Below are 16,999 nucleotides of genomic sequence, written 5' to 3'. Positions count from 1 at the left end.
CCCCTTGAGGTGCACCTGGAGGCTCCAGCTAGTTCAGAATGCGGCCGCGCGGGGGATTTTGGGGGCCTCTAGATACTCCCATGTAACACCTCTCCTGCGCGAGCTGCACTGGCTGCCGGTGGCCTTCCGGGTGCGCTTCAAGGTGTTAGTAACAACTTTTAAAGCGCTCCATGGCAATGGACCTAGGTATTTGCAAGACTGCCTCCTACCAAATATCTCCCTTCGACCAGTCCGCTCCCACAGAGAGGGCCTCCTTAGGGTGCCGTTGGCCAGTCAATGCTGGCTGGCGACTCCCAGGGGGAGAGCCTTCTCTGTGGCAGCTCCTGCCCTCTGGAATGACCTACCCCCCGACCTACGTACAACTACGGACCTGCGCCTCTTCCGCCGAGCCTTGAAAACCCATCTATTCCATGCGGCCGGCCTGGCATAGTTTTGATTGGGCTTTGCTAGGGGTTTTATATGGGGTATTTTAGAGCAGACTTTTTATTCAATATTTATTGTGATTTTTATTATTGCCTGTTCACCGCCCTGAGTCCCGTAAGGGAGATAGGGCGGTATATAAATTTAAATAATAAATAAATAAATAAATATACATGACGACAGAGGATAGCAAATACAGGTATTCTACCTTCAAAAATGGGGGGGGAGGGAAAGGAATACAGGTAGTCCTTGACTTACAGCCAATCATTTAGTGACCAAAGTTACAACTGCATTTGGGGAAAAAATTACGGCCAGTCCCCACACTTAACAATTGTTGCAGCATCCTTATGGTCATGTGATTAAACTTTGTGTGCTTGCAATCAGCATATACGGTATTTACAACAGTTGCAGCATCCCAGGGTTACACAATTGTCACTTGTGATCTTCCCAGGCAGTTTCTGATAAGCAAATTCAATGAGAAAAGCTGAATTCACTTAACAACCACACGATTCACTTATAAAGTGAATGATTTGCTTAATCATGGTAAAAAGGTTGTAAAACGAGGTGCTACTCACTTAAAAACCACCTTGCTTATCAACGGAAATTCTGGTCCCAATAATGGTCATAAGCTGAGGACTATCTGAATCCAGGCAACAAGTACCTGGCATGAAGGCAGAGTATTTGAAGGTCCATTTCACTCCAATCACATCTTATCAGGTCTGCCAGGAAGCGCATGCCATGGATCCTGTATAAGAAGGTCATCTGATGAGTGTCAGGAGAGCTTTATTCTGCTGAGTCACCTGCCCTCCTGAGGTAAGAATGGCTCTGACCTTTTTGGTCTTCTGGAAGAACCCAGGAATCCAGGGACATGCTAAGCTTGCTAAGTGGTTGTACTTTTAGGAAACTGTGTTCCATTATTAATTATTTTTAATAGTTTTGATCAATTTTATTGTTTTTAATAAGTTTGTTACTTCTTTGGTGGATTTTCTGGACTTTTTAACTTTGTAACACACGAAGAATCACTGTAGTGAGATATACGAATGAATTAATAAATTATCTGAAAAAATGAATCCTGATTTCTTTTGCTTTTCTCAAACTAAAAGATCCAGAACCATGATCAAACTACTGCAAACTCCAAATAACATTGGGGGAAAGCTTCCCACCTGTAGGAGGAGTTCAGTATTGGAAGTAATTCTTAAAAGAAACTGATCCTCATTTCTTTTCTCTGGATGTGCTTAAGCAAAGCTGGACAACCATCTATATCAGGGACATCTTAATTTGGATCACCTGGACTTAGTAGAGATCAGACTAGAGGACTACACAGCCCTTCCAACTCTTATTTTCACTACACATTTGCATTTGGATAAAAACCGCTGGGGAAGTCTGGAAAAAAGGAAAAGTGGAATGATTCAGTCCTCATGGACAGACACTTTGACCAGTTTACAGGCTATTTATTTATTTTTTTTGGCAATGTGCCCTTTGGCAGGAGACAAGATACTGGGACAAAGGTCAATCTCTTTCCCCCCCCCAAAGTGGAGAAATGCTTGCAGGGGAAAGAGGCAGGTTGTGGGTTCCTCTGCCGTAAGGGTGGGTGGGTCATTCCCAGTGTATGCATAAGTAAAACCACATTATCTCCCACCCTGCAGATAATAACAAAAAACTCTTAGGCTGTGTGGCATCCATAATAAGTTCTCCCTCTGCAGGCTATGGTCAAAAAAGTCAGAATGGCAGCCTTCCTGATTTTGGGCCACACTCTGCAGACACTCTTCCCTCTTAGGAAACATTTTCCAGTTCTCTCAGGAAAAACACACTGGGAAAAATCTCTGGCCCCATCTCTCTTGTCCAGCATGGCTCCAAACTGATAGATTACAATACAGGCAGTCCTCAACTTATTACAGTTCATTTAGTGACCATTCAAAGTTATCACTGAAAAAAGTGAGGACTGCTTTTTACACTTGCAATCATTGAGTATCCCCATGGTCACGTGATTAAAATTCGGATGCTCGGCAACTGACTCGTATTTATGTCGGTTGCAGTATTCCGGGGTCATGGCTTCCCCTTTTGCAACCTTCTGACAAGCAAAGTCAATGAGGTTCACTTAACAATCTTGTTACTAACTTAACAACTGCAGCAGTGATCCACTTAACAACTGTGGCAAGAAAAGTCGTAACATGGGGCAAAAGTCTCTTAAAATGTCTCGCTTAACAACGTACATTTTAGGCTCCATTGTAGTCCTAAATCGAGGACTACCTGTAACCCTCATCCTCTCCCAGCAAGGCCACTAGCGACGATGGCGGATGGGAGTTGTGATACAAAGCCTCCAACGGTTAAAACGGTCAGAAACACCTACTTCTGGAGCGCCCACCCCCCCGCGTGTCCTCCCGCGCGGGGCTCTCGCAGCCACCAACTGTGCAGCAGAGGCGACGTGACTAGGAGGAGCCAACGGAAAGGGAGGATAGGAGGAAAGCGGGTTCCCTGGAGGGGGGGAGCCGAGCTGTATGAAGAAAGACACGCGGACACCCCAACGCGGGCCCCGCTAAGGGCGCCACCACAACCTCATCCTCCCCCCCCCCGCGCCCCCGCTAGAATTGGGACGTTCCTTCCTGCCACGCGCCTTCCCCCTCCCCTTGCTTGCTGAGTCTCTCTCTTTCCTTCCCGCCCTGTCAGTTGAGGGAAGAGCGGGTGGTGTGTCCCTCACGTCATATGGCCCGCCTGGCTCCGATTGGCTGGCTGGCCTCACCAGACTGCAATGCCGTTCCAGGGACTGCTCGGCAGCCCCGCCTCCGTCCCCTCCCTCTTCGCCGCGTCAGCCTCAGCAGCGGCGCCCCGCTGAAGGGGCGGAGGCGCGCAGCCCGAAGAGGCTCGCGCCACGGCGCTCGCGCCTTTATAAGCCGGCCGGGCGCGTGTGCGTGCGGAGCCGAGTGAGAGGGACGCCGCTGCCCGAATCCCAGCAGGTAGGAGCAGGGAAGGGGGGGCTGTGTTTGGGGGGGGTGGAGAAGAGTGAAAGGGACGCTTCTTCGCCCCCCCCCCTTTCAACGGTACCGGTTTCGTGGAAGACGGGCAGGTAGCGGTCACCCGAGACTCCACCGATGGAGGCAATCTACTTGCGGGTACCGGGCGGAGGGGGAAAGTCGGTGGTCCCCGCGCCCTACCTGGTGGGTGTTAGAGCCCCTCTTCCTCGAATCTGTTGGGGGGGGGAGCAGCTCTGGCTTTTTTAGCCTTTTGGTGCAAATAGGCTTCCTCCAACTGGGCGCCCACAGGATGCACACACACCCCAGAGGAGGGATGTTATTTTTCTGACAGACCTGGTTGGAGGAAACTTAATTTGTAAGAATATCCAGTTGGGCTGTGCTGGGGGAGAGAGAGATGGACTTTTGGGTTGGGTTCACTTTGTGCTTCTGTGTAAAAAAAAATTGCATTTAAATCTCCCCCCCCCCCCCCAATTCCACCCTGTATTGGAATAAGTAGGTGGGATGGTTAAGTGCTCCATGTGTAACACATGCATGGTTAGCATCTTACTTTATTCTCTGAATGATTGCTTGCAGGCAGCAGTGGCAGGGCTTAATAGCTAGGAGCCTCAGGACCAAGAGAAATGACAGTAGAAGCTTTAAGCTTCCTTCCAATCTTTACAGTTAAATGCTGGAGGGACAAGAGACCAATTCAGAAGATTGGAAGTCTCAGTTGCACCTAAAATAGCAACATAATCAGTCCCTTGAGTCATTTCTTGTAATTTTGTGTCATTTTTCTGCCAACAATATGCAAATGGTTTGCCATTGCCTTCCAGAATGAAGTTTCCCAAGCTGGCCTACGGCCTTAGTTTCTCCTGGTGGTCTCCCATCCAACTATCTATGAACAGTGATCCTGCTTAGCTTTTTTTCCAAAGTTTGAAGTCACATGTTTAGGCTGATGAAGTTTTGAGAAAGCACAACTAGTCTGAGTTGGAGGCAGACCTTGTTTATTTTACGCCTCCCTCTTATCTGACAGGATAATATGGTAGTCGGATATCTGGTGGTTCTATCCCTACAGCAGAAGAGGTTCTTTGCCCAGATACAGTGACCTTCACTAAGATCTCCCAAGAGGCAGCTGTTTTCCTACAATGTTAGCATTCTTGTACCACCAAATAGACAAAACTAGTCTGGCATCTTATTACAGTTTGCCCTACTTTGAAGAGGAAAAGGGGGCAGTTCAATAACCTACATGAAATGAGAACTTTTAGATTATAGGCTCTAGCTGTTTGAAAGCTGAGGTTTTCAAAAAGAAATTGCACAACCATTTGTCCAGAATGGTATAGAGTCTCCTGCTTGAACAGGGGGTTGGACTAGAAGACCTCCAAGATCCCTTCCAACCCTTTTGTCATCGCCATGTCATTGGTCAATGTAATGCTACATTTCATACTTGGTAACACTTGAAGATTGTATACCAGAGTGTCCAGTCTTGGCAACTTTAAGAGTTGTGGACTTCAACTCCCAGAATTCCCCAGCCATTCCTGGCTGAGGAATTCTGGGAGTTGAAATCCACAATACTATGGGCAGCCAAGAAAATGTTGATTGTAGAACAAATTGTCCAGAATTCTCACTGGAGGCAAAAATGGCAAGAGTCAAATTATCATACTTTGGACACATAATGTGAAGATCCAGTGCACTCAAAAGTCTAAATGCTGGGAAAGCTGGAAGGAAAGAGAAGAGGGCAATTAGTAACAAGATGGATGAGTGCAAGTTTGGAAGATCTGGAACTGGTGTTCCTGAAAAAGATCGACTTATGTAGTCACCAACTTGTTGGCAGTTTAAGTTTAAAGCACAATGTTTTATTCTTAGAAAATTCTTGCTGCTTTGACATCATGATATATAAAATTATATACTTTATATTTTATGCTGATATTTGTATTTGGAATTCTAGATAACTCTTCTGTAGAATCTGTGTGGAATTATATTCCTTGAAACAGTGTAAATATTTAATAATGGTTTTATCTTGTCGCTTTTCCAGAAGTTCAAAGCACGTTTCCTTTGGCAACAGCTTTTTGCGATAAGGAAGTCAAGTGACTTCATAAATATGCTTGGCTAAGTATCAATTTTAACGGGCTTCTAGTTCTATAGCCTGGTAATAAGACACAGAATTACTACCTCAGTTTCACTATAAGATACTTCAAATCCCTAATTCTTAAAATAATATGGTTAGGAAGGTCAAGACTTGAGATGGAGAGGACTTTTTTAAATTAAAGGTAAGGAGAAAATTCCTTAAGATCATTTCTAAAATAGCATTCAAGCTGACATTTCAAATCATTTTCTTTGCTCCTATACTAATGCTGTCAGAGAAATAACAATAACAGGAGGGAGTTTAGTCCAACACCCTGCAGGAGACCTATACCAGTCCAGACAAGTGGTTGTCCAATCTCTTAAAAAACTCCAGTGATGGAGCACCCACAAATTTTTGAGGCAAGCCATTCCATTTTCGCTGTCAGGAAATTTCTCCTTAGTTCTAGGTTGCTTCTCTCCTTGATTAGTTTCCATCCATTGCTTCTTGTCCTGCCTTCAGGTGCTTTGGAGAACTGGTTGACCTCCTCATCTTTGTAGAAGCTGCTCAAATATTGGAACACTGCTATCAGTCAACATTAGTCCTCCTTTTCATCAGACTAGACATACCCAATTCTTGCAACTGTTCTTCATAAGTTTTAATCTCCAGTTCCTTAATCATCTTTGTTGCTCTTCTCTGCACTCTTTCTAGGGTCTCAACATCTTTTTTATATTGTGGTGACCAAAACTGGATGCAGTATTCCAAGTGTGGCCTTACCAATTCAGTGGTACTGAATTCCACATTATAAACTGAAATTTGATCAGGCCTTGGTTAATTAGAGAAGTATGAGGAGAAATTTTTATAGAGATAAAATCATATAGCACATAACATACTGAGGGCTTTTGAGGCATTCTGGATTCTATACGACCTTCACGTCTCTTTCAGGAACCTGATGGAGAAACCTGTACCTCAACCTGAGAATCATACCTGGAGTTGCTCTTGTACAGCCAGGGGAAGATACAAGGATCACCTAGGTGGAACTTCAACAGGGCTAGCAGCCAAAGTGGGTGAAATGCTAACCTCATCTGTTTCCAGTTCTCCTCTGACCTTGGTGGGCCATGCAGCCCGGCACCCGAGCAGCCCAAACAGAGGCAGTGGCCCTGGTAGCAGCTTGAACTTAAGCAGAGACTTACTGCAACGCAGCCTGGTGCTTTTTGCTGTGGGCACTTTCCTTGCACTGGTGCTAAACTTACTGCAGATCCAGAGGAACGTCACACTGTTCCCTGAGGAAGTCATCTCTACAATCTTCTCTTCTGCCTGGTGGGTGCCCCCTTGCTGTGGGACAGCCGCAGGTAAGTGGGAAACTTTTTAAAGGTGGTGGTGGAATTTCCAATTGTTGTGTCTCCAGGCTGGGTTGAAGGATGTTAGTTCATTGCCCAGAACAGTGTGTGCTATTTTCTTGCTTAATTACTTGCAAAGTGGTTTTTATTTTCCTTATTATATAACCAAACAGGTGCCCAGTGGCATTTAAGAGCTTATATATATTGATGCTATTTGATAGGACCGTATTTGACCTCACAAGGAAAACACTGAGATTAGGTGTAAGAAAATAACACCTTTAGCAGCACAGTGTTTCCTTCTTCCTTCCAAAAGCTTTGGGAGTTTGCCATTATTTTTCACCCTGCAAGCAAGAAGAGTTTCCTCTAGCTATTATTGCTTGGCAAGTTTTTAATCCAGGAGCTGGCGTGATTCATCATTACTCTTGGCCACATAATTGGCTCGCTGTGGAAACTGGTGAGTCGCGTGCTCCAGTTCCTATTGGTTCTCAGTCTGAACATGCCACATACTCAATCAAAAACAAGGAAGTCACATGTTGTGACAGAAGAGAGGAACTGAGACTGGCTTAGTGCCTATTTTAAGAGCAGTTTCAGTTCCTAGCAAGATGTTCATAGAAAATGACCCTTTTATATTGCAAAGTACAAGTAAAAGCTCAAGTTGAACTACTATAATTCCTTTTCAGTTTGGTAAGCTAGTTCCTTTTGAGAATTATTATTCCAAAAGGTATTTTCAGGCATCGGGTTCCAAATCACTGTATTTAACAGGGCTGTTGTTGACAGAAGATTGCGCATAGCTTTGGCTGCAAAGCCATTTATGGTATCAGACTTAAAATCTTTTCTTTGCAGGTCAAAACAGGAAAAAGAAACTAGCTTTTATTTCACAAAAATAGGTGGATATATATATTTTTAACCACTACAGCATAAGCTGTAAAATAAATCAGGCAAAAGAAAGCATAGACATAATTGTTTCACTGAACTTACATAGTTGTCATGGAGAGAACCAGGGCATTGTCACTTAATCATTGTGCTGATCTGAAAAATACATCACATGATTTTTCCATAGGGGAAAAGGGTATTTCTATATTTTATAGTGGCTTAAATCACAGAGTTTGAGCCTTAGAGAGACTTTCTTATAAGTTACTGTTGAATACAGTAAGTATTATTTGCAAAAATAATTGTTGATTGCTTCAGAAACAATCTATTTCAGCATTAGATACCTGTTAAATTGATGAATCCATCATTGATGAAATAATATATAAATGCTATAATTAAAAGTTAAATGTTGCATTCTATTTGCCTAAATCCTTCAGCAAAAAAGCATTTTCTTCAAGTGGAAGAAAATGTATTTAGTTTATATATCTGGATTAAAGAATAAGAAGAAATACTGGATTTTTACTTAAAGGCTCCATATCAATAATTACAATATTTATAAAGTTTTAAACTTTCTGTTCATTTCACTAGTGGCTAAAAGTCTTCAGCAGTCGTTTATTTTTAATGCAAGCATTGTGTGTAGAAAGATTCCTGAAGGCTGCTAAGGTTTCTAGAAATACAAAAAATGCTACTTTTTGTAGACTTTTTCACCTATAATTTACCTAATTATTAGACATAAGAAATCATTATCTTCTAGGAATCTGAAGTGAATATTCTAAGTAATCTGCCCAGCACTATAAATGTTATTTTTTAAAACCACTGTTGTATTTTGTTGAAACCTTATGATGAGACAGTTTGATGAAGTTTTTTAAATATGCATGTAGTCCTCAACTTACAACCACATTTGGGACTTGAACTTCTGTCACTAAGTGAGGCAGTTGTTACATAAGTTGTGCCTGCTTTTTTTTTGCTGTGGTGGTTAAGCGAGTCACATTAAACTAATCTGACTTCCCTCTTCATTTCTGATTGTCAAAACCCCTCACCCCACCCCAGGAAAGTCATAAATGGTGACCATGAGACCCTGGGATGCTGCAACTATCATAAAGACATGTTGGTTTCCAAATGCCCAATTTTGATCACGTAACCCTAGGGCTTCTCCAGTGTCATAAGTGCAAGGACTCATAAACTTGAAACAATTGTTAAGCAAATGGTCATATGTTGAGGTCTACCTATAATCTTCAGTAAGTCAGAAAATGGAAACTAGGCTTTGCTGTTTGCTGTGGAGAGGAAATTTAATGATAACAGAACAATCATCTCTCATATTACTTTTTTTTTTACAGCTGTTATTGGCCTGCTGTACCCCTGCATTGACAGCCGTCTTGGTGAACCTCACAAATTCAAACGAGAATGGGCAAGCGTAATGCGATGCATTGCCGTCTTCGTTGGCATTAACCATGCAAGTGCTGTATCCTTGGAAAAAACAAAAATTTTAACATTGGCTAGCATTTTTCCCCCATCATTAGAGGACCAGCTTCAATTGATTTGAGTAATTATGTTTCACAAATCAGTGTCTATGCTACTTATACTTTAAAGCAGAGTTTCTCATCCTTGGAAACTTTTAAAATGTCTGGATTTCCATCTCCCAGAATTCCCCAGCCAGAATTTGGAAGGTGAAACCCATATATCTTAAAGTTCCTAAAGTTGGAAAACTTTGCTCTAAGGTCTTTGCTTAAAACGTATTATTTCTCTTCAGTTTTGTCCTGAAGAATCTAAACCAGGGGTAGGCAACCTTGGCTCTTTTATGACTCGTGGACTTCAACTCCCAGAATTCCTGAGCCAGCCATGCTGAGGGGAAAGGGAGAGGTTTCCATGCTGAGCCATGCTGGCTCAGGAATTCTGGGAGTTGAAGTCCACGAGTCATAAAAGAGCCAAGGTTGCCTACCCCTGATCTAAACTAAAGCTACTTGAGTTTGCGGGGGGAAAACCCCATCTTATTTACCGTATTTATATTCCACCTTTGTTATTTTTATAAATAATTCAAGGCAGCACATATAGATTCTTTCTTTCTCCTATTTTCTCCTAACAGCCATCTTGTGAGGTGAGTTGGGCTGAGAGAGAGAGAGGGCCTGGTCCAAAGTCACAGCTGGCTTTCATGTCTAAGGCAGGAGTAGAACTCACTGTCTCCTGGTGATTGACCTAAAGTCACTCATCCAGCTTTCATGGCCTAGGTGGGACTAGAACTCACAATCTCCTGGTTTCTAGCCTGGTGCCTTAACCATATGGCATGAGGGTTTGCTTGATTCCATTCTATTTTTTGCAGAGATACTGACTGTGATCTGAAGGATTTTTATATTCCCTTCCTGGCTTCCAAAGACTTAGCCACATTATATCTAATATTTACACTATTCATACCAACAAACTTAAATAGCAAAGTGAGATGCTCCCATCGTTATCTCTTCATAGGGTATTGTTTAGGTATTATCAAGAAAAATTTATTGGAAATGTACCAAATTGTGAGCATAAGTTTTTTTTTCTTTTACACTTATAAAAAAACAGTAGGCCTATCATTCTTTTAAAATGTCACTTTATAGAATTGGAGATTTATTTAACAATCCATTGTCCTCCAGCGGCCTTCATATAAGACATTGTTTTAAGATAAATGTGATAGTTCAGTCTTCCTAATTGTAAAAATAATAATTTCTTTTTCTTCGCTGTGTTATAACTTCTCCCTCAGGATATGGCTTTAAATTTTACTTCATAAAATTTAATGTCTCTTTTAAGAGAGTTTAGAAAACACATAGAAAAGATTGCCCCCTGCAGGTTGAGATACTCAGCTGGAACCAGGAATCGCGTACGTTTGCGGGAAAATGATCTCCCAAGTATACTATTCCTACTTCTTGTACTTTCTATAAATTGATGTCTGCATGTGCATGTTATGGATAAGACATAATGATAATGGTAGGAAAGGTAAAGAACCTATCAAAAGTGAAAAGGATAAAAAGGTGGAATACTTGGCTAGATATTAAGAATTTTTCATGGAGCAAGAAATTTGCCAGACCATTAAATTTCCTTAACTGACTTCTTAGAAATTGGATTTTGCAAACAATATCCAGCTTTCCCTGACCCTTGCAGCTTTGTCGCTGGGCCTCTGGTGGACATTTGATCGTTCGAGAAGTGGTCTTGGTCTTGGGATTACAATTGCTTTTGTAGCTACTCTGATTACACAGTTTCTGGTCTATAATGGAGTTTATCAGTAAGTACCTCTTGCATTCTCTTATTTCTAATTGTTCAGCCTTTTTTTTTAAAAGACACGAATTATGCCTGCACTCATTTCAATTTACTATAGTTCTTTATTGATTGTTAGATTTATCATATGCATTTGTTTTGTAGAATTCAAGGCAACTTGTATAATATTGCTACCTCCTATTTTCTCTGTAAGAGAATCCCTGTGAGGTAGGTGGCCCTAAGAGAGATTTACTAGCCCTAGGTTCACCTAGGGTAAACTAAAACATGGTGTCTCTAAGTTTCTAGTCCAGCACCTTAATTACTACACCAAACTAGCTCTTCAAATATTGATGGCTATTGTATTAAAGAGGGAAATGTTGGCCCTAACTTAATAACACAGCTTTATTTCTATGTGCAAGATCAGAATTTAGCTGTGTAATATGGGCAAATAGTTTTAGATTTGGTAGTATGTACAGCGAATACTGGAACTGGGCACAAAGAGGGTATTTTTTTTCCTTTTGTGTCTTTGCCTAAAACCAGGCAATTTGAGCATTTGCCAAAAGTTAGCCCTGTGAAGTTGCAGATAAGCAAGTGAATGAGAAAGTATTGAGGAACTGTTATGCTCCTCTTCTCTACTGTGTACATAAGCCAAAGATTATGTCAGAAGAGACCTGAATTACTTCTAACCAGTTAGTAACTTCCATGGACTTATTTACAAAGCTGCATCATGATTTTTCTTAGTTCTAGGTTTAGGATTTCCTAGGACACAGGAATACATTCAAAATATTCTCTATAAATGTGTTTGTATTTATTTATTAAATTTATATGCCACATGTCTCATTATCCAGAATGTGTCTGGGCAACTTACAGTGGCATAAAAGTGTAATTATAAAAGCATTAGCATTAATTTTAAATATAGTTGTATGTGTATATTTGGTACTTCTAATAAGATATGAAAATCTGAGTTCCTTATGCTGTCCCTATTTCCAGCAGAACGAAATGTCCAGATCAGTTTTGATGAGATGCTAAAACTACAAACAATCCTCCAATTTTTTTCCCCTCTCCTTTCCTTTAGGTATACATCTCCAGATTTCCTTTATATCCGTTCTTGGCTACCATGTATATTTTTCTCCGGAGGTGTGACTGTAGGAAACATAGGACGGCAACTTGCTATGGTAATTATATATTTATGCTGGATTTTTAAAGTGAAAAGTGCTGCTTCGGCTGATAAAACCATACTTATTACCTATGGATGTAATAAGTAATGATGCCTGTTAATAATGACAGGTATTCTAAAGCCGTGTAAATGTATAGCATCCTAGACAGACTGCAGACATGTTTATTGCTAAGCCCTTCTGTATGTTTTTTCATTAAAAAGATAGAAAATACTGTAGCTAAGTGTGACTTTTATACTGAAATAGCTGTGGCATTCAATCTCAGGAAATGCCTCAGAAAACTTGCTTCTTCAGTGTAAGGATTGATTGATTTTACTAAGAATGTATGGCCTCAGCCTTCTTAAATGCCTTGGTTCTTCTATCTATCTACAACTAGAATAACAAATTTGCATAGTAATGGAGGATCCTTGTCTGGGGTTCAAGATAGTTCTGCCAGCAGCCTTGTCAATGAAGAGATTTTAGATAAATAAAATGTATTGAAAAGCAGGTTGGAAAAAAAAGGTTTTTTTCTAACTTCTCACTTCTCAAGTAGGCGAGTTTATCAACAGCTTCCAGATATTAGGCTTACTACATTTGTTGGTGACAGGAAGTCTCTTATGGACTTTTTGCATAAAAATGAAAAAAAATAAACTTGTGATGTATGGGTTTGATAATTAGATATGATAGATTAGAAGAGTAACATATAGCTTTAGACAGATAGGTCAGAACATCTGTATTTATAAATACAAATGTGAAAAACACCAAAAGCCCCCTTTTTTTCCTTTCCTATTTTCTTCAACTTTTTTTCCTTGCAGTTTTCGTTTTTTCCTTGATTCTTTTTCTTCTTCCTTAGTTTACATTAGTTTGTGTCAGTTTCTAATCATCTTGTTTAAAGGAACAAAGTCTGCTTTTCCCACTGCAGAGAGGAGTATCATTTACTTTATTTATTAAGTTGATTTGCATGAATGCCCGATTCACACACAGTGACTCTGGGCAACGTGTACAGCATTAAAAAATCAACAATATAAAAACCCAGAATCTCCCACACCTCCCCCGTGGCAATGACAAGTACAATCATACAACCCACTTGATTGTTTCTGAATCAGCCTGGGGTTCCCAGATTGACAGAATCACATCTTCAGGATCTTCCAAAAAAGTGGCAAGAGAGAGCCCACCTGATTTCTGGGGTAATGATTTTCCAAAGGGAAGGAGCCATCACAGAGAAGGCCCTTCTTCTAGATCCCTTCGGATATACTCCTTAAAATATGCAACCCACAACATACCCTACCTTTCCTCTCTGATTGGCCAGGTAGATGTAACTGGAGAGAAGTGGTCCTTCAAATATGCTGGCCCCATGCCTTGTAGAGCTTTGTGGCATTTTCATATCCTGCAGAATATGCTGTCCAAAGCAGAAAGGACCTATAATCATGCTTATTCTGGGCTCCAAGCCTTATTTGACTGGAAAATGTGCAACGTGCCCAATTTTGACCTTTGATCCAGTTTCCAGAAACAAGCAGGGTAGTAATTATCATTGGGTGGTGGCTGGAAGCAAAAGGACGCTTCACTGGATTATAACGCTAATTTGCAGGCTTGCTCATCTCCCTTCATGTTCTTGGTTTTTAAATGGTATTTAATATTTCAACGATTACAAAATTCTTATCTTTGTTTCGTGAAAGGAGTTACCTGAAAGGTATTCCTGGCTGCTATATCAGATTGTTCTCTAGCATTTCAGTGATAGCATTTTGGAATCTAAAGCTTATACAGCTTCCCTAATGTCAAAGAAGACAGATTTCAATGGAGTACAGTAACTTTTGACTTTGTCCACAGGGTGGTCCCGAGAAACCTCACAGTGACTAAATACCCGGATCTGACCTGTCTTGGTGAAAGCAGAATAAGGATCAGTTCAAGCTAGGATTTTTCGTCTTGAATTACCAGCATGAGCTCTCTGTATCTTGGGAAGGAATGAACTCACTATAAAGTGGCCAAGATTTATTTGATTTATTTCTGAGAACTTTCTGGGTTTGACTCTGTGGTGGAAAACGTTCAGCACAGATTTTTCATGCACAATAAGCCGAATCATAATGGCTGTCCTTCCGAATCCTTGAAACAGCTGCCATTTTCAAAGCCTTGAAGCAAATCTTAATTCTACCCATACCCAAAGACAATTGCTTGGTATGGCCTGGTGGAGCAGTGGAATAGTAATTCTCCCAAGGATCGTTCATCCTGCTGTTGCCTTTAAGGGGACTGAATGAAAGAACCATTGTTGTATAAAGAAATAAGGGCCAGGTCTTAGAGAAGAGGCTTTTGCAGACCTTCTTATTGTAAAAGGGCTAGCACAGGAATATTACATTGATTTATGTCTTAAGCACCTGGCTTCTTGAAGTGCGGAGCAAACCATCTTGAAAATCAACAGTTTGTTAGCTGCTCACTTGTTTTATGGCTCCCTATATCATTTCTCTTGGAAACACGCAGTCAAAATTTACATTTTTCCAAGGGATAGCCTACTGGGTCTGGCTTTAGATGGGTCCTTAATGATTTCACCAATGAGTGTGTCTTCATTATACTATACCATGAAGAAGAGGACGTTTTTGTGGGGTACTTGTTAAATTCTCTGGGAATCTGGTAGGTTTCAGAGCAGAAACGGGACTTGCTATGAAAAGAACGGGGAAAGTTAATAGTGTTAGTTAAAAGTCTTTGTAAATGATTTCTTGTCTGAATTTCTGAAGAGATCATTTTGTGTTCATGATTTTGCAAATTTGCAGAACTTGCAATCTGTGATTGCTTTATAAGAAAAAGTGCTAATGTCACTGCATTAAATATCTGTGTACTCAACTAGTTCCAGGGTGAGCACAATAGTTTGTTCAATACTATGTCACCACTGACCTAATGAGCGGGTGTTAAGTTTCAAAATTTAAAGTGCAATGTACAGCTGAAAGGAATCTGAGCCTTGTAGAATCCTCTTTAATGTCTCCAGCAAACAATGAATATTAAAGAGAAAAAGTTTTGAACTTATTTAATGCTTCATGAAAGCAAGCATCAGCAATAATCTAACTAGTGTTGCTAGTTTTGCATCCTTTACTAAAACTCTTGAGAAATACTCAATTCCTGTGGCTCTGATAACAAAAGTGAGCTCATGCTGCATTATCATACAATTTTAGGCACTTTTGTTTCCAGCCTTGTTCAGCTTCCAGTCCAGTCAAAAGGTTTATGTTTTCTAGATCAAGGAAAGGAAGTTGGGGAGCTCCAGATAATTATTGAACCACTTCCCATTGTCTTTAATCATGCTCCCTGTTGCATGATGAGAACTTGAGAGCCCAAAACATCTGCAGAGTCATTAGTTTCCCTATGGGTTTTAGATAAGCTGAGGAATCTTCTCCAAAACAGCATTTTTTCAAACTGGATCCTTTTCTAACTTTACTTTCTGACCTCCACTGAATAACTGTTTGGGAGATGGGAACACAAAACCCTCCAGGGATGCAGCTGTGGGATAGGAGATTTGCCTACAATAATATCGGGAGAAGACTTAAGACTCCCTTCTTAAACCAACCAGTTCATGGTGAATGAGACAACAAAAGTGATTTTGCAGACTCCGAGGCTCTTTTGCCTTCCTGGGGACATTACATCTGAGATGTCAGTATAGATTTTCTGTTTGAAGTAGAAACTAAATTCAGGTACTGGAAAAATCCTGCCGAAAAGGGAAGGCTAGTAGGGTTGCCAGGTCTGCTTCCAAAAAATAGCGGACAAGCGGGGGGTGGTGGTGGTTAAGTAGTAAAAAAAGTAGACTGTATAGCTTTAGATTACGTACCATTTCATCATAAAGCTTTTGAATAAAAAAAATGTCCACTATTTTGTGAAAAAAAATAGTGGATATTTTTTGTGGAAAAAAATAGTGAACATAATGTGAAAAAAGTGAACTGTCCACTCAAATAGTGGACACCTGGCAACCCTAAAGGCTAGTTTTCTAAATTCTAGAATTGTCTTATTTAGGAACCAGGGGAAAGTTTTGAGATTATCTCTGTTCTCAAAATACATCCGTACAGCATGTTAATGCAAGGGAGAAGGATACGAATAATTTCAGAAGAGTTTCTCCTCTAGTTCAGGAGCCTCCATGCTCCTGGCAACTTGTGGACTTCAACTCGCAGAATTCCTCAGCCAGCCATGCTCCGCAAAGTTGCCAAGTTTGGAGACCTCTGCTCTTTAAAAAGGGAGTGAGTAGATAGAGAGTTCAGGGGCTAGATAGGTGGGTGAGGATGATAAAGTTTTGTTTCCCATTCTTTGGTTTGGTCTAGGTCAGGGTTAGGCCACCTTGGCTCTTTTATGACTCGTGGACTTCAACTCCCAGAATTCCTGAGCCAGCCATGCTGAGGGGAAAGGAAGAGGTTTCCAAGCTGGGCCATGCTGGCTCAGGAATTCTGGGAGTTGAAGTCCACGAGTCATAAAAGCTTGTGGATTACTTCCAAAGTGAATTTTTGAATTCGCTCACCTCAGCATCAAATTTATTTGGAAAGCATTTAATTCTTAATCATCTTTTTGTTTGTTTTTCCTTAAACAAAGCGGCAGTTTTTTAAAAAGCCTTCAAGAATACATGATTTATTCTGAAGAGGTTACATTAAAATCTGTGGTATTATTGAATAGTAATAAGCCTGGCTTCTCATTTTCCACTCTTTCTTTAAAGTGTGTTAATTCACTTCTTATATAATCCAGTTTAAATGGTATTACCTGAGTATGCCTCTGTAACATTTACATGCAAGATGAAAGCCACTATATCCTCTAAATTTAGTTTTGAGGTTCCACAAGGGGAAATAACTACCTTTCTATAATATCTTACTACCAGATGTAATTAAGAAAATGGACAATTGTAACTGTAAATATGTAATCATGAAACCAGATATTTAATTTGTAAAGTTTATTTGTCAATCTGTGTTTTGAAATGACAGCCAAAATACGTTAGAAGTTCAATCTTGCCAATACTTGTAAGTATCT

General features: G+C 40.6%; 1 protein-coding gene across 1 annotated transcript; it reads left to right on the top strand.

Annotated features, from left to right (window-relative positions):
* Positions 1 to 3,339: 3,339 nt before the first annotated feature.
* On the top strand, positions 3,340 to 15,028 carry INSIG1 (insulin induced gene 1). Its single transcript, XM_015832526.1, has 6 exons — positions 3,340 to 3,374; positions 6,376 to 6,782; positions 8,978 to 9,102; positions 10,724 to 10,890; positions 11,938 to 12,037; positions 13,844 to 15,028. Exons 2-6 carry the CDS (start codon positions 6,383 to 6,385, stop codon positions 13,871 to 13,873), a joined length of 822 nt encoding a protein of 273 aa, XP_015688012.1. The 5' UTR covers positions 3,340 to 3,374; positions 6,376 to 6,382; the 3' UTR covers positions 13,874 to 15,028.
* The last annotated feature ends 1,971 nt before the right edge of the window (positions 15,029 to 16,999 follow it).

The sequence above is a fragment of the Protobothrops mucrosquamatus genome, unplaced genomic scaffold, assembly GCF_001527695.2.
Source record: "Protobothrops mucrosquamatus isolate PMUCROS unplaced genomic scaffold, P.Mucros_1.0 scaffold5, whole genome shotgun sequence".
NCBI lineage: Eukaryota > Metazoa > Chordata > Lepidosauria > Squamata > Viperidae > Protobothrops > Protobothrops mucrosquamatus.
The sequence above is the reverse complement of the archived record's forward strand: the minus strand, read 5'-3'. Positions and strand labels throughout refer to the sequence as shown.

Excerpts from the sequence above, each read along its gene's own strand:
- INSIG1 (XM_015832526.1), top strand. The coding sequence starts at position 6,383 with ATGGAGAAACCTGTACCTCAACCTGAGAATCATACCTGGAGTTGCTCT. Across the intron at positions 6,783-8,977 it reads TTGCTGTGGGACAGCCGCAG|CTGTTATTGGCCTGCTGTAC; the intron begins GTAAGTGGGAAA and ends TTTTTTTTACAG. Across the intron at positions 12,038-13,843 it reads TAGGACGGCAACTTGCTATG|GGTGGTCCCGAGAAACCTCA; the intron begins GTAATTATATAT and ends CTTTGTCCACAG.